The sequence below is a fragment of the Adiantum capillus-veneris genome, chromosome 8 (genome assembly GCF_014529385.1).
Source record: "Adiantum capillus-veneris isolate H3 chromosome 8, ASM1452938v2, whole genome shotgun sequence".
In the NCBI taxonomy this organism is placed as follows: Eukaryota; Viridiplantae; Streptophyta; class Polypodiopsida; order Polypodiales; family Pteridaceae; genus Adiantum; species Adiantum capillus-veneris.
The window spans coordinates 38,072,212-38,099,999 of NC_140938.1; the positions used below are offsets into that span (position 1 = coordinate 38,072,212).

The 27,788-nt window shown below is 43.6% G+C and overlaps 1 protein-coding gene across 4 annotated transcripts in view; it reads right to left on the reverse strand.

Annotated features, from left to right (window-relative positions):
* Positions 1–27,788, reverse strand: part of LOC147451987 (histone-lysine N-methyltransferase SUVR5-like) — a 40,139-nt gene that overhangs the window by 806 nt on the left and 11,545 nt on the right. For 3 of the 4 annotated variants that reach the window (XM_086517834.1, XM_086517836.1, XM_086517835.1), the window contains exons 3-11: positions 23,328–23,630; positions 23,131–23,241; positions 22,231–22,341; positions 19,431–22,151; positions 19,189–19,350; positions 18,986–19,102; positions 18,805–18,908; positions 551–682; positions 382–469 (exon numbers count right to left, since the gene is read on the reverse strand). In XM_086517834.1, coding sequence (XP_086373960.1) covers positions 382–469; positions 551–682; positions 18,805–18,908; positions 18,986–19,102; positions 19,189–19,350; positions 19,431–22,151; positions 22,231–22,341; positions 23,131–23,241; positions 23,328–23,630 — 3,849 coding nt within the window. Of the gene's footprint in view, positions 1–381; positions 470–550; positions 683–18,804; positions 18,909–18,985; positions 19,103–19,188; positions 19,351–19,430; positions 22,152–22,230; positions 22,342–23,130; positions 23,242–23,327; positions 23,631–27,788 lie in introns of those variants that run through there. The other variant, XR_015188855.1, reaches the window with a different exon arrangement.

The window sequence follows — 27,788 nt, forward strand, 5'->3', positions numbered from 1 at the left end:
CAAGAACTTGTGAGCGTAGATGGGTAGGCAACTGTCTTATCCATAATCTTTTGAATTTTTAACAAGAAAGGGACTTTACAGAGCTTTTTGGCAAATTTATCACTCAAAGCCACCAAAATTTGGAAATTTTGGGCTACTCTTTTGACAAATAATTTTTGGAAAATAGCCAAACAATTCTGAATACGTTGTAGAATAGCCATTGGGCTAGCCCCTAATTTTTTCCTTGTGGACCAAAACCCTTCTCTCTCTCTATCTGCACTTCAACACTACATAATTTTGAAATTCGCGTACAACAAGACCTTTATGGCCATAATAACATACATACTCCCGCACTAACCTTCTTAATTAATTTCAAGGGAAAGATTTTATGATACAACTTACATCTCTGGTTGCATAAAGGCCAATGTGGGCAAGCTGGCAATCCATGCTCTCCACCAACACTTGATAGTTGACAAGATTTGGACAGCAGCTGGAACAATGTACGATACAAAACATTAGAACCAACTAGATTTTAATCATAAGATTCTGCAGGTCCCGCTTCAATCATTACCTGTGGTTGATAAATCTGGCCACATTACCATACTTGGTTGCATCTATAACAAATGGCTTGGGCCTCCCACGACGTCCAATATCAATATGGGCATCAATGTCGTACAAATAACTACATCCTTCCTTGTCATACCTGTCATTACACAAAACAGACTTTTGGAAATCGATAGCCTTGACATCGATAACAGTAGCAGCTATTAAATACTTAAAAGGCGCCACTGAAAAGAAAGGTGTAACCAAAAAAGAATGTTTCGTTTGCTTCCATTGGTGGGCTTGTGAACGTTAGAGTAAGCAGCATTTTCTCTCCCAAGTTAGATGATGATTTTGCTCAAGCATTCCTCTTATCCTTTAGGAAGGGCGTAACCAAAAAAAAGTGTAACCAAAAAAGAATGTTTCGTTTGCTTCCATTGGTGGGCTTGTGTAGCATTATAGATTCTATCCCAAGTTAAATGATGATTTTGCTCAAGCGTTCCTCTTATCCTTTAGGAAGGAAGTAACCAAAAAAAGGTGTAACCAAAAAAGAATGTTTTGTTTGCTTCCATCGGTGGGCTTGTGTAACATTATAAGTAGCAGCAATTTCTATCCCAAGTTAAATGATGATTTTGCTCCTCTTATCCTTTAGGAAGGGCGTAGCCAAAATGCTTCCTTTGGTGGGCTTGTGTAACATTATAGTAGGCAGCATTTTCTATCCCACGTTAAATGATGATTTTGCTCAAGCGTTCCTCTTATCCTTTAGGAGGAAGGGTGTTTAACGACTATTATCCAATATTATTACAGTTTGTATAGATGCATGCAACCATGGATGCAAGGATGTATATGTGTGATGGTTTCTATTGTCCTGTGGATAACTACAATTAGTTGATGAATGCATTTTTCTTTGTAGGTGAGTCTGGCCTTCTTAGTTCATCCAAGTATACATTCATCAAATAGTGAAGTTTTTGTCCAAATTGTGATCAATTAAGATTGTCAAATTATATGTAAGAGACGCTTTCTCTGTTCTTCTTCATTCTTGAAGAAAACGATAATGTCATCACAGAAGCTCCCTATGCTCTCGAAAAACCTCTTTTCACTTGGGCTCATTATTTCTTCATTTTGGGCTTTGATCATTTTGTAAGGTGACCGGTTCGGTAGCATAATGTTGGAATCAAGAGGTTGCTTTGCAGACAAACTCTTATGTCACGCTCACAGGAGAGGGGATCTAGCCCAAATGCGGTCAGGATAAACGTCCAGTGTCCGGGCGGACATAGTGTGAACCTGAACCTGAACCTGGCCAGTGTGGCCGACCATTATTATAAAAGGGAGGCCAACTTCCAAGGCCTCATTTGCAGTTATCGACCCCCACTGGCAGAGTGCCAGTGGTTAGCCCGCGAGGCTAGGAGTGCAGAAGGTCACCTCGAGGAGGTGAGGCTAGGTGGTATGGGACACCCGGTCTTACTGGTGCACGTCTACGTCCTCGGACACTGGCCCCAAGCTCCCAGCACGAGGGAGATGCCGGATGGTGGCTATGGTCGGGTGGTTCGTCTGACCGTGTCTGTAGGCGGTCCTCGTAGCCAGGAGATCCACTCGATGTATTCATTTCATGGTATCGGAGCGGGCTTAGTTACCAGTTGGACCTTGTGCACACCTATGGAGCAACGGTTGGTTGGGGACGAGCTGTTTTGATGTAACCTCGTGTTTTTCTTCTCGTATTTAGCTCTGCAAGTGATGCTTTATTTTCATTAAATCACATCACTCTCTTGTTTTTGTTAAATATGACATGCCTCATGTATCTGTGTCGCTTTGTAATCAGATTTCTATAAATAATGGTTTTGCAATACCAATTGTTACTGCTTTGGAAATGTATAAAGATAAGATGTTGACTTCTATCAATGTGTACCATCTGCTTGGTTTGATTCATTAGTGCTTGGTACTCTTGTCACTGGATTCCGTAAAAATGTTTCATGTTCTTCTGTTGAACTTGGGGATTCCGACGAATTCAATCCGATCCAAGAAATCATGATTGATTTCAAGGATGTTTTTCCTGATGATCTACCTCCTGAGTTGCCGCCTTCGAGAGGAGTAGATCATAGCGTTGAATTGGTGGCTGGTAGTCAGCCCTTCTCAAAGCAACCTTATCGGTTTAGTAAAACCGAGGAGGACGAGATTCAACGGCAGCTGAAAGATTATCTCGACAGGGGTTTTGTTCGGCCAAGTAAATCCCCGTGGGGAGCCCCAGTGTTACTTTCTCAAAAGAAGGATAACACTATGCGCTTCTGCGTGGATTACAAGGGGGACGAATAAGCTCATTGTCAAGAACAAGTATCCGCTCCCACGTATGGACGATTTGACAGATCGGCTCCATGAAGCGCTATATTTTACGAAGATAGACCTGCGATCAAGCTATCATCAGATACGGATCAAACTGGAAGATATTCCTACATAGGTTTCCTTAGGCGTTATGGTCACTATGAGTTTTTGGTCTTGCCTTTTGGTTTGACCAATGCTCCAGTTACATTTCAGCAGATGATGAATGATCTGTTGAGACCGTTTCTAGGCAACTTCGTTGATGTATTTCTCAATGACATCTTGATCTACAGTCGAAGTTTGTCTGAGCACTTAGCGCATACACGCATTGTTCTCGAAATACTAAGAACTGAGAAGCTTTATGCTAAGGCTTCCAAGTGTGAATTCTTCAAGAAAGAGCTTCTGTATTTGGGTCACATCATTACTCGCAATGGAATTCGCGTTGACCCTGAAAAGTTGGATAAAGTGAGAAATTGGCCCATTCTGAAGAATGTACGCCAAGCAAAGTCCTTTTTAGGTTTTACAAGATTCTTTCGCAAATTTATCAAGGATTACTCTAAATTTGTTGCTCCGCCTACGCAACTTTTAAAAGGAGGGGTGAAAGGGCCGAAGACTTTGGGTCCTCACCGTAAAGGTAACCCCCCTGTTGTCTGGAATGAGCGTCTCGACGAGAGCTTTCGGACACTAAAGCACTTGGTGACTACTGCGCCAATATTGCACATTGTGGATCCTAGCAAACCGTTTGTGGTTGAAACGGATGCTAGCGATTATGCCATTGGTGCGGTGTTATACCAGGATGGACGTCCTGTTGCGTTTGAAAGTAAGAAACTTCTTGACGCAAAGATGCGTTATCCAACGTATGAGAAGGAGCTTTACGCCGTAGTCTACGCCTTGAGGAAATGGCGGCACTACTTGTATGGTTCTACGTTTGTTGCATGGACAGATCATCACTCCTTGCGCTATGTCTGTGATCGGGGTGATCTCAGAGGCCGGAAGACTAGATGGGTTGAACTTATGCAAGAGTTTGACTTTGAGATCCGTTATAGAAAAGGATCCAACAATCGAGTTGCCGATGCACTCAGCAGGATTCCTGAGGTTAATGCCTTGTCTATGGCTGAAATCTCGACGGATTTCTATCTTTCTCTCCGAGGGCTATGTCGTTCCGATAGCTATTTTGGCAAGATATGGAACGAGGTCAACGCAAGGCATGACTCCCGTACAGGCTTGGGCATAGTAACAGGGGACGGAGGGGACGGAGCCTAGAGACGCGGGAGCCCGGTTTCGGGACGGGGGCGGGTGGGGACGGACGGCAATGGCCTGCCAAGTGGGAACGCAATCAAAACGTCCCGGGGACAGCAGGGGATGGGAGGGGACGGCAGGGGATGACAGTCAACTTTTTTTAAAATTTGAAAAACTGATCGTTTCTAGTGGCTAGTTCCTCTCCAACAGCCATATGTCTGAACTTTGAAGCACCCCAATGGCTATAAAAGCCACCCTTTGGGTCCTCATTTATCGATGTTTTATTAGCACATTTGCGTCGATATGACTCATGTGGTCAAAGTGATGCTCTATGTGTGTGGCATGTGTAGGTCAAAAAATGTCAAAAAAACTTTTTTTTTTTTTTGCCCTTCTGACCCCCGTCCCCGTTTCCCGACTTTTGCAGTCCCGTCCCCATCCCCGTTCCCGACTCCGACCCGCCGTCCCATGTAACCATGGGTCCGGAGACCCAAGTGAGCCGTGCTGGAGAGACGAGACAGCGACAATATTCCATTAGAGGTGGACTATTGTTCAGAAAAGAAAAAGTCTACATGTCGGAAATCGATGAGGTTCGACAAAGGATTTTGTTTGAATGCCACGATGTTCCTAGCGCTGGGCACCCAGGCATCGAAAGAACTTTGGCTTTGGTCAAGCGATACTTCTATTGGCCAAGGATGCGCTCTTAAATAGAGAGCTATGTGAAGAGATGCACTCAGTGTCAGGCCAATAAGACAGAGCGCCTTAAGAAACCTAGCCTACTACATCCATTGGAAATCCCAGATGCTAAGTGGCAAAGTATTTCCATGGACTTCTTCGTTGGTTTGCCAAATACTAGTCAGGGCAATGACGCCATTTGGGTTGTGGTCGATAGACTTACAAAAATGGTGAAATTTATACCAACGAAGTCGATGGTAAAAAGCCATGAGTTGGCGGTTTTATTTGTCAATCAGCTTTATAAGTTGTACGGTCTGCCAGAGGATATCGTCAGTGATCCAGATACTAAGTTCGCTGGACAATTTTGGCGAGATGTGTTTGCTCATCTTCAGATGAAGTTAAGTATGTCATCTTCTGACCATCCTGAGTCCGACGGAAACTGAGAGGATGAATCAAACGTTAAGAGAACATGTTGAGAGCCTATGTCTCTCATAGGCAGTCTGATTGGGAAAGGAATCTTCCACAGTTAGAGTTTGCCTATAATAGAAGCAAGCAATCTGCTATTGGAATTAGCTCGTTCATGCTGATGTATGGATTTGAGCCTAAATCCCCAATTGATATTGGCTTAAAGAAAGTCAAGGAACGCCAAGCTCGTGATTTCCTGTATGACATGCAAGAAATGCTCGAATTGGCTAAGGATAGTATAAGAACAGCTCGTGAATGAGTCACTACTTATGCTAATCAAAAGAGATCTCCCGGGACTCTATAGGTGGGACAATGTTGCTAAATTGGCTTTATCTGACAGAAAAATAATTCTTAATGAATTATTGGATTTATAAGTGAGAGGGGTTTCTCGCTTGGAACACCAAGAACATAATTCTAAATGAATTATTGGAAATTAAGTGAGAGGGTTTTTCTCACTGGAGACATCCGAGTACAGAGTATTCCTAGTGCGTCATTGAAAGTAATGACGGGAGCACTGAGAACAGGAATGTCTGCAAGGCCACCAGGAACGGGTACTTCTGATGCGTCACATCGGATGGGTGACACGGAGCATCGGAAAGAAGTATCCGACCATCCGGGAACAGACATCTCTGATGCGTCATAGGATGGGTGACATAGAGCATCGTGAAGGGGATTGTACCGTATGTTCGGTAGGAAAGGACTAGGTGATGGGTATTCCTGATGCGTCACAAGGTGGGTGACGGGTGCATTGGAAAGGGGATATCCATAGTCGAGAGGAAATCCGAACTAGAAAGAGGAATACATGTAAAGACGCAAAGCACAAGAACAAAGATAGGTTCTGAGAAGCTTTTCTAAAAAAGCGGAAAATTTGAACGAGTTTTCCAGGAAGAGCAAACGCTTTCCCGCGAGGAATCTATGTCTGCATTACATTTGTGCATGTGGTTGCATCCAGGGACGCCTAGGAAGTGTTGTGAAAAGCATTGTTTTAAACTTATAAGGTTTTATTGAGTTTTTGGGCAGGTTCAGACCAATTTTAAAATATGCCGGCCGCCCACTTAATAAGTGGGCAGCCACTTAGAAAATAAAGCAACAAAACCAGCCAACGAATTCTCTCTCCCTACTTCAGGTAGAGCAGCGCAGCAAAAAAAAAAAAAAAAACCGCCGCGATCTCTACACGAGCAGCTATTCGTGCCATGGCCAAGGAGCTATAAAAGCACCACATGCCCTCATGAAAGGGGGTTACCAACGTCAGCAAGAGAAGACTCTGCCGCCAGATAACGCAAGAGATCGCGAGACTACGAAGCACGGAAGTCGCTTTTCCCGCGCAAGAGCGACAGGTATCTATTGTGGATTCGCCATACGAATTGTTGTCGCATGTTTGAGTGTGTGTTTACAGGTACTTCATCGCGAAGGAGAAGCGAGAAGGCTTCGGCCTACGCTTGGAAGTTCCGGAAACGGAATTCGGAAATTGTCTGCGGAGTGTCAACTCCGAGTACAGACGGAAAAAGGATTGAGAGCTCGTCTCTCGGATTTCCCTTACGGGAAGGAACGACCATCGAGTCAGAGAATTAGAACGGAGGGGTTTTCTCCGGTTCTTGTGCTTGTAAAAAGATTCTCCCTAATAAAGGATTCTCTCTAAGGGGGGGGACCAGCCCATCTTCTGGTCCTCAGTATTGTGTCGATCTTCTCACTCTCTCTCTCTCTCTATTTATTTCTCTCTATATCCTTTGGCTTCAGTATTAAGTGATAAATTCTATTTATCCGAGTGTATTTTATATTGTTATGCCCTCCCGTTTGTGACAGTGGTATCAGAGCATGGTCTCCTCTCCTTCTCTGTAAAGGAGGACGACTCTGGGAAGATACGGGAAGAAGCCATGACAAGCCAAGAGAGAAGTAAGCAGGCAAAAACCTAAGTCCTGCAGGAAAAGCTCGCAGAGTTGGAAAAAAAAAATTTCTCTCTGCAAGAAGTCGACACAAGACTTGGGATCCTTTGAGAAGGCAACAAGAGCATGATGCTCAAGAACCTAGAGAATTGAAGGAGCGGAATTCTCAAGATCGTTCAGAACCCAGAAGATATCCATGAACATCAATCCAGAACCATAGCCAAGAAATCCCGTCATCTCGAGAAGGGTATGAAGGATGTGTTTACGTCGATGCGTAGAGCTCTTACCTTCTCTCTCTCTCTCTCTCTCTCTCTCTCTCTCTCTCTCTCTCTCTCTCTCTCTCTAAGTATGGGCCAGTCAAGTTTGATACTTGGACGGAAGGGAAGATGTCCTGAAAGCTACTGCTTTCATTTGACAATTTGAAGTTGTCTTTGCAAACGGCAATTTCTGAGAAGTGTCGAAGGTGAGGCATGTGACCAAACACTTCAAGGGGGATTGCAAGTACTTAGTGGTATACCAAATCTCTGCAAGGAACTTACAACAATTCAAGGCTGAATTTTCCGACAAAATTTTTTTCCTCTACGCTTTGAGGAAGGCATTCAAGAAGATTGGGATTGGTTTGCCCAATAGGAACACGAGCGAGTCAAACTAAGTAATGGCTCACTCTTGCCAAGGTAGCTCCATTCTTGATCCTCTCTGAGGAAGGAAAGATGAAAATTTAACGAAGGACTTTTGCCCGAAATTTGTAAACGCATCTGCAAGATACTTTGCAGCAGATGGTGGAGTCAGCAATAAAAGCTGAAGTGTACACCTTAGTGTACATAGAATACAATCCCCGCAGTGGGACAAGAATCATTGAGCACAGAAACAACGAATTTTTGTTACGTCTCCTCGAAGGATACATTGCTATCCGGAGAAAGTTTGGAGTAAGGGAATTCAATCTAACTCCTGAGTTTTTGAATAGAAGACCCTCAAACTTTAAGTGAGAGGGCAGGTCTTTCATCAAAGTTAAATCTTTAAGGAACTCATCAACTGCGTATGGCTTTTATGCACGAGATATGCACGTGTCTAACCAGGACAATCACTCTCAAGTGTTTATGAGAGTAAGGTTGAGTCAGAACATTGTTTTATACGATGAACTGCTTTGCTTAACCATCCGGAAGGTCCATGATTGATCTGGTATCCGGTAGTTCTCCAACAAATTACCTGCTATTGCGGGTAGGAAATTATGAAGGAACCATTCTGAGCTTTCAAGCAAAGAATCATGAAGCTTGAGTACTCTTTAAGCCCACACCCCCTACCCGGTAAGGGAAGACATGGTAGTGCTTTTCGCACAAGTGAAGGAATACTCTCTTTACGAGGGAAGGAACAAGTGACGACTACGGCCTGTGCTCGAGGAATCCAAGGATTGAAATCCTAGTTTATTTGATGAGCGGGTTTTGCTCTAAGATTGAGCCCAGGGATCGTCAGGTTAAGCGTCTTCGCTCTAAGGATCTTACGAAGGGAAGGTAAATTCCCAGGCTCACAGCAACTTATGTACACCTTTGGGTACATGGGTAACACACGAAGATGCAGACCTATGCTAAGGAACTGGACGAGAGTTTGTTATACTCTCTTGAGAGCCTTTTTGCGCCAAGGACATTCCGACACGAGAATCTCTATTTGAGATGTGTCCGGTAGAAGGACTTTTGAGTCTCTACAGAGAAGAGGTTTTCTGATGATCGTTGATCGTTCAGTACGCTATGTGCTTTTACCATTACAGTAGCAACTTTTGGTTGCGGTATATGTTTCTCCATGAGCAAGTCAAGTAGCATTTACACGCTGATGGAATAAATTCGAACTATTATGTTCGTAAGAATATAGTTCGCCAACCGTTTCAAAATGGTAAGAATTACATATGGGAGAACATCCCTGAGAATCAAAGAGGGTTCGCTCTATTGTGAACCGGGTTTGAACGTACGTTTAGAAAATGCTATGGCTAGAATCCTATCTGCCTGAGATTTTGCAAGGCATCATTGATGCTCGCAAGGTGAATCTTTTTTTTTTATGATTCTGCAAGGAAGAGACTCTAATGGGCGTCTAGAAAACACTGCTGGTGGTAATAACTCGCAGGAGGAAAAGATTGGAAAGAAGTGTGGCCGTGCACAAGGAATCTTCGGATTAGGACCGTCTGTCTACGTTGAGCGACGGCCCGAAACAAAAACCTTCTTTAGCGAACTCTGTTTGTGAAAGAAAGACATCGGGCTTAATGCTCTATGACTTGGGCATTCCCTATGTGGGAGGACACAAGAGGTTTAATACCCTCCGGACTAATAGCGCAAGGTTATGCCCAAAGACATAGACCTAAATTGATTTTTAGGAGGATTATTCTTCTCGGGATTGAGAAGGTGGAATTGAGTTAACAGATTCTCGGAAAGACGCGAATGACGAGTTCTTACATGGCTCGTAAGTTTGACGAATGGTGAAGGAGATCCTCGAAGTACTAGAGGAAGGACATGAACTGGTAAGGTAAGTATTGAATTATGAAATTTTTGTTTAATTTACTTTTTAAGTTCTATACTGAGAAAAGGACCAGCTCAACTCACCATTGAGCAAGATTTGGAATTTTTCCAGCTTCTCCCCGGCAGTTCAGTTGGACCTCTACAGTTGAGGACAATTGTTTATAAGTGAGTGGGACAACGTTGCTAAATTGGCTTTATCTGATAGAAAAATAATTCTAAATGAATTATTGGATTTATAAGTGAGAGGGGTTTCTCACTTGGAACACCAAGAACATAATTCTAAATGAATTATTGGAAATTTAAGTGAGAGGGTTTTTCTCACTTGAGACATCCGAGTACAGAGTATTCCTAGTGCGTCATTGAAAGTAATCACGGGAGCACTGAGAACGAGAATGTCTGTAAGGCCACCAGGAACGGGTACTTCTGATGCGTCACATCGGATGGGTGATAGGGAGCATCGGAAAGAAGTATCCGACCATCCGGGAACAGACATCTCTGATGCGTCATAGGATGGGTGACATAGAGCATCGTGAAGGGAATTGTACCGTAAGTTCGGTAGGAAAGGACTAGGTGATGGGTATTCATGATGCGTCACAAGGTGGGTGACGGGTGCATTGGAAAGGGGATATCCATAGTCGAGAGGAAATCCGAACTGGAAAGAAGAATACGCGTAAAGACGCAAGCACAAGAATAAAGATGAGTTCTGAGAAGCTTTTCTAAAAAAGCGGAAAATTTGAACGAGTTTTCCGGGAAGAGTAAACGCTTTCCCGCGAGGAATCTAAGTCTACATTGCATTTGTGCATGTGGTTGCATCCAAGGACGCCTAGGAAGTGTTGTGAAAAGCATTGTTTTAAACTTATAAGGTTTTACTGAGTGTTTGGGCTGGTTCAGACCAATTTTAAAATATGCCGGCTGCCCACTTAATAAGTGGGTAGCCACTTAGAAAATAAAGCAACAAAACCAGCCAGCAAATTCTCTCTCCCTACTTCAGGTAGAGCAGCGCAGCAAAAAAAAAAAAAAAAACCGCCGCGAACTCTACGCGAGCAGCTATTCGTGCCATGGTCAAGGAGCTATAAAAGCACCACATGCCCTCATGAAAGGGGGTTACCAACGTCAGCAAGAGAAGACTCTGCCGCCAGATAACGCAAGAGATCACGAGACTACGAAGCACGGAAGTCGCTTTTCCCGCGCAAGAGCAACAGGTATCTATTGTGGATTCGCCATACGAATTGTTGTCACGTGTTTGCATGTGTGTTTACAGGTACTTCATCACGAAGCAGAAGCGAGAAGGCTTCGGCCTACGCTTGGGAGTTCCGGGAACGGAATTCGGAAATTGTCTGCAGAGTGTCAACTCCTTGAGAGCTCGTCTCTCGGATTTCCCTTAAGGGAAGGAACGACCATCGAGTCAGAGAATTAGAACGGAGGGGTTTTCTCCGGTTCTTGTGCTTGTAAATGTTGGAATTAGGGTTGCAGAGAAACACACACAGCTTGGAGAAGACGAAGGAAGCTCAAGGCACACAATAGAGAGTGTGTTACTAAGTGTGCAATGGAAAGATAGATAGCCCTAGAGTGATGGGCGTATATACAATGCACGGGGGAAAAAACCTCCTAAAGAGGGAAAAAATGCCCCGGCGGTCCTAGTGTGTTCACACACATCACTACCACATGTATATGGTAACAAATCCCCCCTCGAGTGATGCGGTGAACGAGAGCGGGCACATGAGTAAAGGGAAGTGCCATGCCCTGAGGAAAGGATCAGTCCACAAAGGGGAGTAAGCCCAAAGCTTTGCGGAAAGCTTCAAGCTTCTCACGAGACAATGCCTTTGTGAAAAGATCTGCAAGGTTGTCCTGTGTTGGCACATAAGCCAAGCTGATCTCTCCTGTTGAGAGCCTCTCCCTGACATAGTGGTAATGCACCTCAATGTGCTTTGTGCGAGCATGAAAAACTGGGTTCCTTGCAACTGCCAATGCGCTCTGACTGTCAGTGTAGATAGTGTTGGCAGTGTCCTGTCCAACACCCAAGTCAGCCATAAGGCGTCTGAGCCATACACACTCAACCGTAGCTGTGAAGACTGCCCTGTACTCAGCCTCACAACTCGAAGTGGCCACAGTAGGTTGCTTCTTGCTCAACCATGATATACATGAACTGCCAAGCATGAAACAAAAACCACTTGTGGACACTCGCGTGTCAAAACAACCAGCCCAATCTGAGTCCGAAAAAGCATGTAAGTCTGGCGGCAATGATCCCCCCTTGGGATAAAACAAGCCAAGATGTAAAGTGCCACTAAGGTAGCGGAAAATCCTCTTGACAGCCTGCCAATGCTTGGACCCTGGGCTATGCATAAATCTGCTGACCTGCGAGACTGCAAACTGAATATCTCGCCTCGTGTTGCATACATAAATGAGGCAGCCAACAGCAGTTTGGTAAAGAGTGACATCAGCAGGATCGCCAGCATCATGTAGACTCAACTTCAAACCTGTTTCCATGGGAGTGGCAATAGGTTTGCAATCCTCAAGTCCAAACTTACATAGCAATGTCTCTATGTAACTTTTCTGACACAAGGCAATACCACCATCACACTGCTTAAACTGTATACCCAAGTAATGATGCAACAGTCCCAAATCTTTCATCTTGAAAGTAGCATTCAAATCAGCCTTAAATTCAGCAATATGTCTCTCATTTGGTCCAGTGATCAGCAAATCATCAACATAAAGAACCACAATGAGAAATACATCATCCTCACGCTTTACATACAATGTGCTTTCTGTTGGACTGTTACGAAAGCCTCGTTTAACCAAATGAGTGTCAGCTTTCTCATACCAAGCACGAGGAGATTGCTTCAACCCATACAAAGCCTTCTTACATTTGCACACTTTGTCCTCTTGTCCTTTTATGACAAAACCGGGAGGCTGCGTTACATAAACTTCCTCAAATATGTCACCATTCAAGAAAGCAGTAACAATGTCTGATTGATGTACATCCCAACCAAAATGAGCTGCCAATGCACATAGAAAACGTACAGTAGTCATACGACAAGTGGGAGCAAAAGTCTCTTCATAATCTATGCCTTTTTGTTGTGCATAACCCTTTGCAACAAGTCGAGCCTTATGGCGATCGATCTCACCATCCGGCTTGCGTTTCAACTTGTAAACCCACTTCGTACCAATGGCCTTTTTGCCAGGAGGCAAATCACATAAAGTCCATGTGTCATTCTCTATAAGTGCATCATATTCTGATTTCATGGCAGCAATCCAATTTTCTGAATTCTGTGCTTCATCAAAAGACAGAGGCTCCTCAACATCATGTAAACTAGACACAGCAAAAGCATAACAATCTGATGCATAAGATGCATGGCGAGAGCCTGAACGAGTACGACTAGATAAAGGTGTATCCAATTTACTGTCACGCAAAGTGTGCACCAGCCATTTTGGCATACCTCTAGCCTGCTCATTTTCAGCCCTTTCCTCATCAAGTACATCATGTACATCTGCATCAGTAATAGGCTGTTCTAAAACATTTTCAGAAACCCCCATAGGCTGTACATTTGCCTCATTGGAACTTACATTCGTATTTCCACCACTGAAAAGAGGCAACAAAGTGTCATAAATGTCCTGTGAGCTTACATTACTGTCTCTAGTACATGACAGCAAGGGCTGAACAGAATCTTCCACAAACACTACATCCCGTGAAACCAGAATACGTTTTGTTTGCGGATGATACAACCTGTAACCTTTGCTTTCAGCACTATAACCAACAAAAATACATTTGACAGCCTTATCATCCAATTTTCTGCGCTGCACTTGTGGCACCAAAGCATATGCCAAACAGCCAAAAACACGCATGTGCTCAATAGAAGGCTTTCTATCATGCCATGCTTCATATGGAGTAATAGACTGCAAAGCTTTCGTAGGACACCTGTTAAGTACATAAGTGGCACACATGATGGCCTCAAGCCAAAAAGAATGCGGCAAAGCTTGACTTTTGACCATACATCGTGCCATTTCCGTTAGTGACCTATTTTTCCTCTCAGCAACACCATTTTGCTGAGGTGTATAAGGCACTGTACATTGGTGTTTTATCCCACGACTAGCCAGAAATGCATTAAATTCATGAGACATATACTCCCCCCCTCGATCGGAACGGAGGGTGCCCATAGTACATTTTGAGACATTTTCAGCCATAGCCAAAAATTGTTTGAAGCACATAAAAACTTCGGACTTCGCTTTAAGCGGAAATACCCATGCATGCCTGGAGTAATCATCAATGAAAGTCACGAAGTACAGGTAATTGCCCAAGGACGGAGTTTGCATGGGCCCACAAACATCACTATGCACAAGCTGCAACTTGCATGTGGCCCTAACTGAACCATCCTTTGGAAACTTAGAACGCTGCATTTTACCCAGAATACAGCCTTCACAAACATGTTTGACAGGTGCTTCAAGAGGCGGCAAAGAAGCAACCATATCAGATTTCTGCAAACGCAGCAAACTGGCAAAATTCAGATGACCAAAACGTGCATGCCAAAGTTTTGCATCTGAAATAGCCCTTGAATCTGCAACAGCATTTGCTAAATTTTGTCCACACTTGTCATACAAAGTGAGCTTATACAGCCCACGGCACAAAAGCCCAGATGCAACAATTTCATCATCAAAACTGAGATCATGAACTGTACATCTGTCATCCACAAATTTGACTACAAGTCCAAGTCTAGCAAGTGCGGATACAGACAAGAGATTCTTCTTGATCCCAGGTACATAAAGTGCATCAACAAGTGTGAAGGAACTGCCATTAGCAGCATTGAGCACAATCTTTCCAACTCCCTGAACTGGATAAGAGGCGTTGTTGGCACAAGTGACTGAATTCCCATGAGGGACAGACTCGAGAGAGGTAAACAATTCACGATGTGAGGTAATGTGCTTTGTAGCACCACTGTCGAAATACCACACATGTGAATCTGCAGCAACTGACAAGCATGCATCATGGACAGCAGGATTGTAAGTGCACTCTGCGCTAAAAGCCCATTCTGCATCAACATCAGCATCACAATCTCCTTTCACAGAAGACTTAACAATGGTTGCATTTGTAGTGGAACCAGCATTTGCAGTGGAACCACCCTCTTTCTTCTTAGCCTCTTTGGCCTTCAACTTAGGACACGACTTGATCAAGTGATCATTGGCTTTACAATAATGGCAACGCATCTTCTTTTTGCCCTTATCACCAGAATTGCCAGACGAAGTGCTGCCAGCAGAAGCATTAGGAACAGAATTTTTGCCACTCGCAGCAGAACCATAAGAAGTGGCTACATTACTGTTACCACCCTTTCTTTGAGAAGCAATAAAAGCCTGTTCAACTGCACGCTGCCTAGTCCTGTTTTTTCTAGAAAGTGACTCTTGCAACAGCAATGTGCATAATGCATCAAACTTGACAACCTCAGGATTTCCTTGGGTCATGAGTCTCCAAGTACTAGCAAAAGTCTGGTAGGAATCTGGTAAGGCATCAAGAACAGTCTGCACAAGGGAACTGTCCGAAATGACTTCACCTGCAGAAATGAGTTGCTCATTGATATCCTTGACACTAGCAAGGAAAGTGTCCATATCATCTTCCTCATGCATAATCTTCGACTGTAGCTCTTTACGCAGCAAAGCAATTTTAGCCTCATTGCGGCTTGCATAAAGACCTGCTAGAATATCCCAAGCCTGTTTTGCAGATTTTGCTGAACGGATGTGAGGAATAATGGTGCGCTTCACAGACAACGCAATCAATGCATGAGCCTGCGCATCCTTAACATCCCAACGAGCTTGTTCTGCGGTAGGCAAAACAACTCTAACAGCTGCAATCCTTGCAGCAAGACCTGCAACATCCTCAACATCGCCTACATCTTCAGAACCAGGACGTACATCAATGCCCTGCACAATGTTCCAGACACCTTTTGACACAAGAACATGTTGCATCATATAAGCCCACATAGGTTAGTTGTCCCCATCCAACCTGTCCTCAGCAGCAAACATCTTGAACACATCTGTGTTGTTGTTGTCAGCCATGGTAAATGTTGCACCTGATGTGAAAACTGCCCGAAAATAGGAGAAATGGAGCGGGAACAACTTGTGCTATATAGCACAAACCGTAGAAGACTATAAGGCACCTGTTATGCAGAAAACGGCACTGACAGAAAATCTGCACAAAATGACGAAATTGCCTGTGCAGTACTGCCCGTAGTGGAAACGGAGCTCGAAATGAGCCCAAATCAAAATTCTGAGCAGACCGAGCTCTTTGAGCTCATCCAAAATATTTATCGACCTGCGAACGCTCGCCAAAGCTCACTGAAATCGGAGAAAGTGAGCAGGCGTGTGCTGGAGCAGCTGGCGACTAAGCCCGGGAGGACGTGACCTGCTCTGATACCAATTGTTGGAATTAGGGTTGCAGAGAAACACACACAGCTTGGAGAAGACGAAGGAAGCTCAAGGCACACAATAGAGAGTGTGTTACTTAGTGTGCAATGGAAAGATAGATAGCCCTAGAGTGATGGGCGTATATACAATGCACGGGGGGAAAAACCTCCTAAAGAGGGAAAAAATGCCCCGGCGGTCCTAGTGTGTTCACACACATCACTACCACATGTATATGGTAACAGTAAAAAGATTCTCCCTAATAAAGGATTCTCTTTAAGGGGGGGGACCAACCAATCTTTTGGTCCCCAGTACTGTGTCGATCTTCTCACTCTCTCTCTCTCTCTATTATTTCTCTCTATATCCTTTGGCTTCAGTATTAAGTGATAAATTCTATTTATCCGAGTATATTTTATATTGTTATGCGCTCCCGTTTGTGACAGACAATGGGTCTATCTGAAGATACCCAAGGATTCCAAGACCATGTGAACGGGAAAGCATTATAAGCTTTCGGCTAGATATTGTGGTCCATTTTTTGTTACAAAGAAAATTAGCCAAGTTGCCTATAAACTGGCTCTTCCTTCGGATGTCAGTGTACATCCGGTGTTTCATGTCCGCCGCCTTAAAGAAAAATTAGGCGAAGGAAGCCGACGTTGTTGTGCCTATAGAGGAAAATGTATGGCAAGATATGCAAACTGAGTATAGAATCAGAGGCAGTTTTAGATCATCGTACCCGTCATTTGCGCCAAAAGGCTTATGACAAGTACTTAATTAAATGGACGGGTCAATCTGAAAGGTTTGCTACTTGGTTCTTCCAAATCTCTCATAAAAATCGAGTAAACAAAAAGACTAGATTTCATTACTTTAGAAATGGCCGAAGCTGATACCAACATCCAAGTGGGACAGAATCGTCCCTTGAATTTTTATCAAGGATGACCTCTTTACCCTTTTCATTTTTCAATGTAGCTTTTCTTGCCCAATAATACCACGACACAGTTCTTGTGGTACCAAGGTATCCCTAAAACTGCATCACACCCCTCAAGAGGCATGATATGGAAGTCCTCATGCCCTAAATACCACGGATAGTGCAAACCATGTTTTCCAATGACAAGTGTAATGGTATCGTCATGCCATGGTACCGCTAGAATTGCATCCACATATAGTCCCCTTTCTTTAGGAGTAATTCCAAGTCGAACTGCCAATTCCGGTCAAATGAAGTTGGCCTCAGCTCCTCCATCGAAAAATATCAAGGCCTCCTAATCTCGTCTTTGCTCCACACTCTGCAGAGCTCTGTACTCTCATACCCATGGTCTAATGTCGCCCCCACGAAATCCAAAACAAGTCCTACCTTTGTCTTTCTTTTCTTTGCTCACTCCTCTACCGCTTTAGAACTCTCTGCTTTATCCTCTATATTAGTACCTCGCCGGATCCATCTTGCACCCATGACATGACGCAAGACAAACTCACCCCTAGACACACGTAGTGAGTGGACATCAGGCTCACCTCCCAGCCATAGAGCCAATACGGGCTCACCCCGAGCCTGGGAGCCTGCAGCCAAGCGGGCTAGCCTCTGCCACAAGGGCCGGTGTCCCATACCACCAAGCCCACACCAATATGGGTGCGGGTAGAGTTGTCTGGGTGCGGGTAGAGCTGTCAAGGGCCTAGAGCCCAATTGTGGTGATCACATAAGATGTGTTACAAATGAGACTCAAGTTCTATTTATAGGACTTCATAACCAAAGGGCAAGGTTCACATTGGCCGAACATATTGCAGGCGCCCATCCTAATATCTGGGGAGTAGCACTGATGCCAATGTTAATCCCTAGCCGGGATCCATCCAGCACACACAAACTCACACCTAAACACACGTTGTGAGCGAACATCAAGCTCACCTTCCAGCCATAGATCCAATACGGGCTCACCCTCGAGCCTGGGAGGCTGCAACCAAGCGGGCTAGCCTCTGCCACAAGGGTTGGTGTCCCATACCACCAAGTCCACAGTGCACACCAGTACGGGTGTGCAGATAGAGCTGCCAAGGGCCTAGAGTCCAATTGTGGTAGATCACATAAGATGTCTGACAAATGAGACTCTGGTTAGTTTTTCCTCTAGAGGTGGTAGAGGAGGACATATTATCTTCCAGCATGAACTTAAAAAAGGTTCTTTTAGCTTCAAGTAGGCTTAAAATCAAGTAAAGATTGAATCAAAGAAAAAAAAGGGACTATATATGATCTCTACAAGTATTTCTTGATTTGTTTTTAGCTTAGGAATGAGCTCCAAGAGGGAGAGTATGTGATGTGCACATCAAATTCCCTGTGTACAGCAGGGTGTACATTGGTGTCGTCCAAATGTAGGTCAAGGGAGCTTAGGACTAGAAGCAGGCAGATTGGCAATCAGAGCTTGGGAGCAGGCACGCACTTTGAGCACCCAAGTAGAAACACCCATCCAGTTAGAGTTAGATAGTTGACAAGTCAGTGTCACATACTATCATGCACTCTTTGAGCACAATGGAGGATCACGCCTGGATTAAGTGTACATGCCAGCTTCCTACTCATGCAAACCAACAATAACAGAAGTCCCAGGCTCCCCATGATATGGAATTATGCTGGATAAGAACTTGGCTTGGGCCGTAAGGGTTGATAATTTCTGCAATTGTAGTATCATCGGGAGGCGAGTTGGGCCTGCGCTTCCTATAAGCATGCGTCTTTAGTTTGTGTGTTCTTGATCTGACAAATGCATCACAAAAAGGAGTTCTGCACAAGAACTAGTCTTCAACAACCATGCAACAGACAAGTCATATCAATAGATGCCCTTGCGAATGAAAGATACCTTTCGCCACGTTTGTTGGCTTCACAATCATCAAGAACTTCACCAATGTACTCACAAACAAACGTTCCACGTGCAATACGTTGAGCAGTTCTTACTGCCCATCCCTGACATGGACAATAAACTTTGTCAATAATGGTGTAAAATATGAACTAGCAAAAACAAAAGACATTGCCCAGCATACCTTGTGCCTTGTTTTGTATACTTCCAGCTTAACCTGAACCCCCTTCTGTAAAACACGATTGTGACAACTTTCATGGCAACTGCATATAGAATTGCACTCATAGACCAGATAGCCTTCCTGCCATAAACTCGACGCTTTTTTGAGGATGTCAAGTAGTTTTAAATAAGATGGACTAGGATACCACATTAAAATGAGCCACCTACCTCCAATATAATGCACCCTTGACTGTCATAGGGGAATCGTCCAACCATGGGTTGCCCATTAATATCTTGTGCATCAGTATTGTCATTGTCGAATATGTAGACATGCTCACACTGGGCAGGCGAACATTGAAGTCCTTGACAGCCACATCCCAAGCCTGAGCTCTATACAGATCAGAAACCATGCTTCAGCATTTGAGCCTCTTGCACTCCGACATCTAAGGTAAAGTGTAAGGATGACTCACCTCTGTGTCAAGGCCCAAGGAAGGGTCCAGAGTTCTTTTTGTGACATAGCTGAAATTCAACCAAGGCATAAGTGCTTCTGGCTGGTTGTTTTGATTTTCAACACACGCGGGACAATTGCATGGTCCTAATACGTCCCTATCTACCACACAAGGAATGGGTACTCTCTCTTTCCCAAAGCTTAGATCTTCGCAAAGTACCATTTTATCATGGATACGTTCTTTGACACCTGGTGAAACAGTAAGCACTACATGGCTTTCATCCAGCAGAATGTCCTTGTTCGTGAGAAGAAAGCTGTTTTTCGGAAAAGGTTGACTGAACTGTGGTAGTGAAGATAAACCATTCCCAAATGAAAAGGATGAATCAGTCAAAGGTTTGGAATCAGATGACAAGGCAACTTCCTTGCAAGAATATGGGCAAACATATCCATCACGATAAAACTCTAACCTTACATTTGCCTCACTACATAGCTTCGCTGCTTTTAAAGCCAAGCGATGTGGCAGTGAAACATATTTTTTGAGCAAAACACTGTACAGCTTGTTTTTACAGCACACAGATCTTGCAACAGCAAGGATATCACTGCTAGATGGAAAACCTTCAAGCTTTGGTCCTGCGTAATCTTCAACATCTGCAATAGTCTGATCACAAGATACTGCATGCTGCTGAGCCACCACTGGGGTTTCAGTTTTAAAACTCCCTGCTGGAGCTCTTCGTATGTCAAGCTTTTGAAGCTTTTTTTTGGATTTTTCACCCCCCATGATAGAGTTTATCTGTTCAAGTGGGCTGGATGACAATGCATCGTCGTTACCGTTTTTCAAGCGCATGAGTTGAGCAGGCTTATGTTCAGCCTGATGATGGCGGCCCAAGTCTGGGAGAAGGCGAAATCGAAGGCCACATATTTTACATTTGTATTTGAGTTCATCTGTTGGGCTAGAAATCCTTCTAAGGCTTTCCATATGAGAGCTAAGTTCATAGCTTTTATGGGCGCTTTCTCTGTGTTGTTGCAGCTCAGCATAGGTGGAAAATTTGTTATCACAATCAGAGCACTTACCAAAGTCAAAAACTTCCAGACCTGATGGTTTCCAGGGAGTAAGGGATGAGTTAAAGTCAGTTGTCACTGGCCAATAGGCACACATTTGATCAGGGTGGGAGCAGATTACATGCTGCCAGAGATCCTCGAAACTCATGAATTGTCGGCTGCAAATGTTGCAGAGTGCTAAAAGTGATTTTGTTTGGGAAGACATGCCTGGATGATGATTGTTTCTGTGTCTGTACAAGGCTTTTTTGTTGGTAAACGGAAGATTACAATGCTGGCAAGCGAAGCCTCTAAAATACTGCTGTGCCTCTTTCTTGTGGCAAGCACGCCAGTGCTGGCCCAATACGTTAAGCTCAACAAACTCCTGGGCGCAAAGCTTGCATCTGTACCTTGGAATTGACATGGTACATTTCATACTAACCTGCTTCAATAACTCCACATTGGAAAGGTGTTCGAAAGCAACTTCTCCTGCACTTGGCATGGAACAGCTACCCGGCTCTATGGGCCTTGGAATCGAACTTGAAGAAGCCTTTTGGGTTTCACTGACCTCTTGCTCAAAGTGATTTTTCAGGCTCTCCATTTCTGAAGATATTAACGAGCATAATGATTCTGTTAGATTCAATTTAGAATCAACTTCTAAGCGAATAGCATCAATAAATTTTTGCCAAGTGTTTGAATGCTGACTACTATGAGCTCCGTCTTCTCCAAGGCGAAAACTTATATATTCATTGACCAGTTCTCTCAGCCGGGAAAGACGCAGTGCATTCTCATTAATTTGAGTACTTTGAGTAGCATTACTTGCTTGAATTCTTTCCTGGTGGCCCTTCATTGAAGTAGGAAGATGTTTCTCACAATACTTCACTCCTAGCTTAGCACGGTGTGAACACTGTGTACCATTTGCACACCAGCCAACACACCTTGTACCACCTGCAAACTGAGCTGCTACTTTTGAAGCCAGCTTTGAAGCCTTTGAGCTGCTTGAACTAGGCTTACCTGCACTAGCAGTCCCAAGTTTTCTTTTCCGGTTGCCAAGAACAGCTTGTTCTGCTTCATGTGGCTGCAACCCCATGCTACCTGAGCTGGCTGCTGCATAGGGCATCGATGCAAAATTCTCACCATTGCCAAGTTTCGAAGTATGCTTTAAACAAAAAACTGAACGATCCCTTGCTTTATGAGTGCACCTCCTGCCAAATTTTGTTGTCCCAATGCAGATTAGCCCACTTGAATCATCTCCTGGATTATCCAGCATTGGAAGCTTACCCTTTTTTTGGTCATCAACTGGTTCAACAACAGCTCCTTCATTCCTTGAACCCCAGCTTTGAGTACTATTGGTTACAGCTGACAAAGACAAAATATATGTATTTTTACCAATGCCACGTTGGATCAAAGTGTCTGCCGGTAGTTCTGATATGTTGGGCTTATCCTCAATTTTTATACGTTTGGAATCCTGCTGCTCAGAATCTTCAATACCAGCATAAGCTGGCGAGCCCTGCCTATGACTTCCCTCCGAAATGCCGTGTGGTAAATTACAAGGCCTGTTCTGGGCCATAATGCTATGAGTAGGTGCATTGAGATCAATAGAATTGGCATTCTCCTTCCAAGTAGTCCATTCAGAATCCATATTGGTTTGTTCCATTTGATCCCAAAGCTTCCCTACTTCATCCCAAACTACCGCACTTTTAAGCTCCTATTGACACCACAACAGCACTACATTGAATATCTAACAAAAAAAAAGGACTGCCAAGAAATGGCCTAATAAATTTCACCTTCGCAAGCTTCTCCATAGAAGCTGCTGTCTCTACCCTCTCACACTGCTGCTTCCAATCCTCAACATAGTTTTGCAGCCAGAACTCTTTTATGAAATTGGGCAAGATCATCTGAAAATAAAAGTTACTTTGCATCAGCTTTTCAAATGAGACAGAGATACCTACCCTAAGCCCAAACGCACTTGGGAGAGCATAGGAAGAGATTCAAGAAGTCCTAGATTGTCACATAAAAGTAAACAGATATTTCAAATGATATCTGTGCATTCATATTAAATTGATGCTTAAAACACTTGGTCGTCCACATAGATGTCTCATTAGGATTTTTTTCCTACCTATCCTCCCCCCTTCACATCAATGAATGTCCATTGGAAGCTTTATGATAAATCATAGCCTCAATATATGACTCACACAAATCCTGTTTGCACTATATATTTCAGAAGGTCAGAGAGGATGATTAAGGGATTGCCCCTTCTTTAAAAATCTAAAAATAGCACCTCAGCATTTTAGATTCTAAAGTATCTAAACAAAGATCATTTTCATGTTGAACCTGAACAGGCACACCACAAACCGACATTTTCTTCTCTATGCTGTAGATCCTATGGACTTCTAACTTCGTGATTGGGCTATGCCTATAACAGCTAAGTGATTGTAGCTTATTCCCAGATGATGGTATGGTGTACCCATTAATTAAGACTGCCAAACTCACACTACTCCTTTTCATGTCATGCTCAATACTGGAGAAATCAATCATGTGAAAATTAAATGCAAATAAGCAGAAATCTAAACCACTTCACAACATAAAAGTTGTCCCATTTTTCCATTAATTAAAATAACAGAGTTGTAATTCAGAAAAAATAAAATAAAAATTTTGATCACGATTTGTTGAACCAGCAAGCTTACATTCTTCAGCATCACCAGCAAACCCCCAAGCTCTTGGTAACTGACAGCTTTTGCAGCATCCTTTGCAAAATCTTTCCAGAATCTTACGTCACGGGCACAGTTGACAACAGCCTGAAAACACAGAACAAACAGTGCAAAACATTGATGCCCTGGTATCACCAGAAGGACCTCTCTGTTTGAAATGTGATGATAGAAACCTGTACTGGAAGTCGGTCACTGATATCCAGCAAGGCAGAACTGATCTTCCGTAACATAAATTGTCTTGCCGCATTCAGATCAGACACAGAATCACGCCCGCTTTCATGTGTGCCAAATGCCAATGGCTCTGGGTTTTCAAACATGGGACACACTAGCTGCCAATCAGTCCACACAAAAGACTTGGTATTCGGAAAAAATACAACAATGTATGATTTTCTCCCATAAGTTGGCATAGCTTTTATCGTTTGACCAGGGCAATCCTCTAGGCTGCATTGCAAGCCTGCTTGCCACTTTCCTCGCCACTGTGTTCACGCAACCATTACCAGTCAACAATGATAGCAACAGCTCTAATTAAACACAAACATAATAATGCTACTGTGGCACTTAAGCAACCGTGAGGTTGTAAGGAAACCATTCCTGCCATATCTGACAAAAAATGAAAGCTACTAGCATTGCAGATTAGGGTAATAGCGTTTGTCTTCTTAGATAAATCACATGATTGCACTGATGCTTTGTTTGAGCTGCACCTTTATCAAGTAGGTTGCCACAGTAATTCAAAGTCAAGGTCAAAGCAAACTTTCATATCAAGCCATTTAGACACTGTCGTGAATTCATAAAAGCAATCAGAAGAGCGATCCAAGAAGCAAAAGCACAAATAATCCTAACTCAATCCCTAGCTAAAACAAGCAAAACAAAAAAAAGATCTCTTCAAAGAATCTGAAGTTGTAGTTTGCAACTAGCAAGTGGTAGGAGTAGTCTCTCCTCAACTCAATATCTCAATGAAGGGCTGTCTCAAGAGCAAGTGGCCATTAAGCTCACCGTGCAATATGCCTTTGATGGTGGCAAAAAATGATGGCTCGAATTTACTGATGATGAGGAAGCTGTAAACAAGGTCCTCGTGGTCATGGACATCTCGCTCTACAAATGGCAATGGCCCAACCCAATATTAGTCCTATAGAGAGGCGTCTATGAGAGGGTAAGTCAAAGTTTGAGGATGTAGAACCTGTTGGTGGTGTAGTAATAACACAGAAAAAGTCTGTCTGTGCTGGCAATTGTCACAACTCAATGATATGGCATGACAGATTTTTTTTATTTTTATTTTTTTTGGGGGGGGGGGGGGGGGGGGGGGGGGGGGGAACTGAGGCCGCCCCTGATTTGAAGATCCAACTCAAATCTAAGCGCGGGACACTGAAAAATTGCCAAGATTTGCGACAGATTTGCAACCCAAATCACAGTGGCATTGTAGGTTTTGGGGTGTTTAATTTTCTAAAAATTTGCACCCCAAATCACAGTGGCACTGTAGGTTTTGGGGCATTTAATTTTCTGAAAACAGCCGACTTTTGTGATTTTCATTACTTGTAAAAGCAAGAGGCCAAGAGCCTCTAAAAGGGAGACCTTGTGTAATATTTTTAGCTACGGTTACAAATAAATAAAAATGATTTGTGTGCACACAAAATAGATTTATGAATTTATTGGTACCAATTAATAATTTAAATGACGGGTAAATTTTCCGGTGCAATGTGTCATCTAGAAATTTATCCGTGTCCGGATAGTATGATGCGTAGAACAACAGCTAGACGCAGTGCAAAACAGATCAGAACAAGCACATGAATAAGATGGTGTCCCCAGTTCGCTCAAAAAAGTCACGATTTAATATTTCATGGTGGCCGCCCAAAAAGTGACCGGCCAAAGAGTGGAAATACGTCCCAATAGGAGCCAGCAGACTTAGTTGGGAGGAGCGTCGAAAACAGCATGGCAAACTTGTTAAAGAATGGGAGAAACTCCTGTCTAAACACTTATTTTTAAAAGTCTAAGATTCAAAAACCTTTTAAACAAGTTGCCGGATCAATATGAACAGGGCCAAAGTCAATTACATTAAAAAAATAACTCATAGCGTGGAGATTTGAGAAAGCTCAGCATTGGCAGCTTGCGAGTCTTCTCTCTCCATGTGCAGCGCCAACTAGTGCAAAAATCACCCACTAGCAATAAAAAGTATGTAGCGCTACCACTTTGGAGGTCTCTACAGCAGTTTACACACACAGCTTCCTCTCTTAGCCTTAGTTAAGCCCTTTCTCTCTCTCTCCCACCAGCAATTTCTTGCTCAGAGCTCCTCTGAAGGCTGTGCAGAACCTATGCAGTTTGCGACGAAGGTGTTGGACAACCATTAAAGCTTGTGCGTCCCCACGGGAACCAAGGTTAAGCAGATATAATCTATTCCAAGTGATTTGCAAACAGTATTCAAAACCTCTGCCAAAATTCAAACAAGTGGTTCTTGTCACAAACTGTAGACGTGCTAGCCAGCCTGCAGATATTGGCCAAGGGGCCTAAATCCTAGCAAAAGCGAAAGAAGATATGAGAGAGTGCAATGGCCACAAACGAAGTGAATGGACACTATGAATGGAAGTGCATGAAACTGAGAGATAGAGAGAGAAGAGAATACGACACCGGAAAGTTGTAAAACCCTCCTCCAAGGGCACTTCTCTCGATGGCGAGAGAAGTCTATTCTATTGATTGCACAATCTGGTACAAGATGCTGATGCAAGTTGCGAGTCTATGATGAGACGACGGTGAGGACAAACATGGCGAAGACGACAGCTGGCTGAATCTGCTATCTACGGGCTGTTCTTACCTGCTGGAAAACAGTCTACTGCTGATTTGCTGCTGAAAAAACGCAGATTGGATGGCTGAAAAACGCTGTTTTCCTGCTGTCCAAAAACGCTGACTTCTTGCTTGAAAAACGCTGGTTTTTACTGGATGAAAAATGCTGGCTTGCTGGTCCTGAAACGCTGGCTTGCTGGTCCTGAAAACGCTGGCTTGCTTGGTCCTGAAAAACACCAGGTTTGTGGGGCTGAAACGCTGGTATGCTGAGGCTGAAAACGCTGGTTTTTTGAAGCTGAAAACGTTGGTCTACTGAAGCTGAAAACACTATTGATGTGTTGGCGTTTTGGTTGAAGAAAACGCTGGGAATCTGCTGGGGGTTCTTGTTGAGGAGCCACCTTGAGGGCCTGCTGCAAGATTGCCTTGTGCTCTCTTGGTTTCTTCTGCAAGAAAGTGCTAAACTAGAAAGTGCTAACTCTTGTTTGCTTATATATTATCTTAGCAAAATTGCCCTACCAAAAGTCACTTAATAAATAAGTGAAAAATTCCCCTAATGGATTCTGATGAATTCTGATGGAAATGTTGATGATCATGTTGTGTGCAACCAGAGGATATGCATCTAAACTAAGTGACTGGTCATGCCCGGTCTCCGAACAGACTCACAAAAGTACCAGATCACTTCCTATTCTAAACTGACTGAACCCTGGTCATGTTGCAGCTTGTCCACGGACACATAGGGTTGGATGTGTCACGTGACATACCATCTCCTCCGGCACCAGAAAGTACAAGAACCTCTAATCGACAACCTACTTAGTCTTCTATTCCAATTGGGGGAGTTTTCACGAACATGGTACACCCGGTTGACCTTGATCCGGTGCAACCGCCTCTGTCATCGCCCTTGCCACCACCACCTCCTCTTGGGTACAATGGTTGGAGCCCATATGGATATCCCTACTATCCATATCTCGGGTTTACCAAACCAACCAAAAGATTTCAAGGATGGTGGAACCCCATTAAAATTTTTTCCCTTTTCTAGAGTGAAAGATAGGAAGAAAGCCTTGCGGTTCCTACAGCAGTATGGCAACATCCATACATTGGGGAACTACATAGAGGAATCAAAGATCTCTCGAGCTAGGGGATTTCTCAAAGATAAATGCTATGCAATGGTGGAGTTCAATCGCTACCCAGCCGCATGCTCCAAGGACTTGGCAAGCTTTCAAGACTATTTTTGCACAAAGTTACATGACCCCTTGTTTGAAGTCCAGATTTTGTCCGAATGAAGAAACTTGAAAAAGTTCAGATGTTCACCTTCCGGTGACTTTCTTCAAGCTGATTCCCTTGGAGGACCAATGCGAGCAATATACAATTGGATTGCCATCACCATTGCAAGAATATTCTCTCTCTAAACAAGAATCAACAATGCAAGAATTGATGGATCATGTTGCGGTTGAATACAAGCTTATGATAGGCAAGCTGGAGTTTACTACAGAAAAGCCCCCGGTAAACAATCAGAATCCTCGGCCACAACGAACAAATTCCCAGGATTCTCGTGAACGTCAACCACAAAGGCCTCATTTGACGCTACAACAATGAGAAACTCTATTACAAGAAGGCCGATGTTTTGGATGGGACGTAACTTTTATAATTGTCCCCAAAGAACAGATAGACCCGGAGAGCCTACCCCTACTCAGACAGCCAATAGATCCTAAGGACCACCTCTGGCAAGCCAGCTGAAACTGCAATTGGACTTGTTCTTGACATTTATGGAATAAATCTTGAAAGTTCCAATGAATTATGTCAGGCCTATGGAAAAATCAACGACTTCAAAGAACTTATTTTCTTTCTTGAAGCCGAGCTAGCCA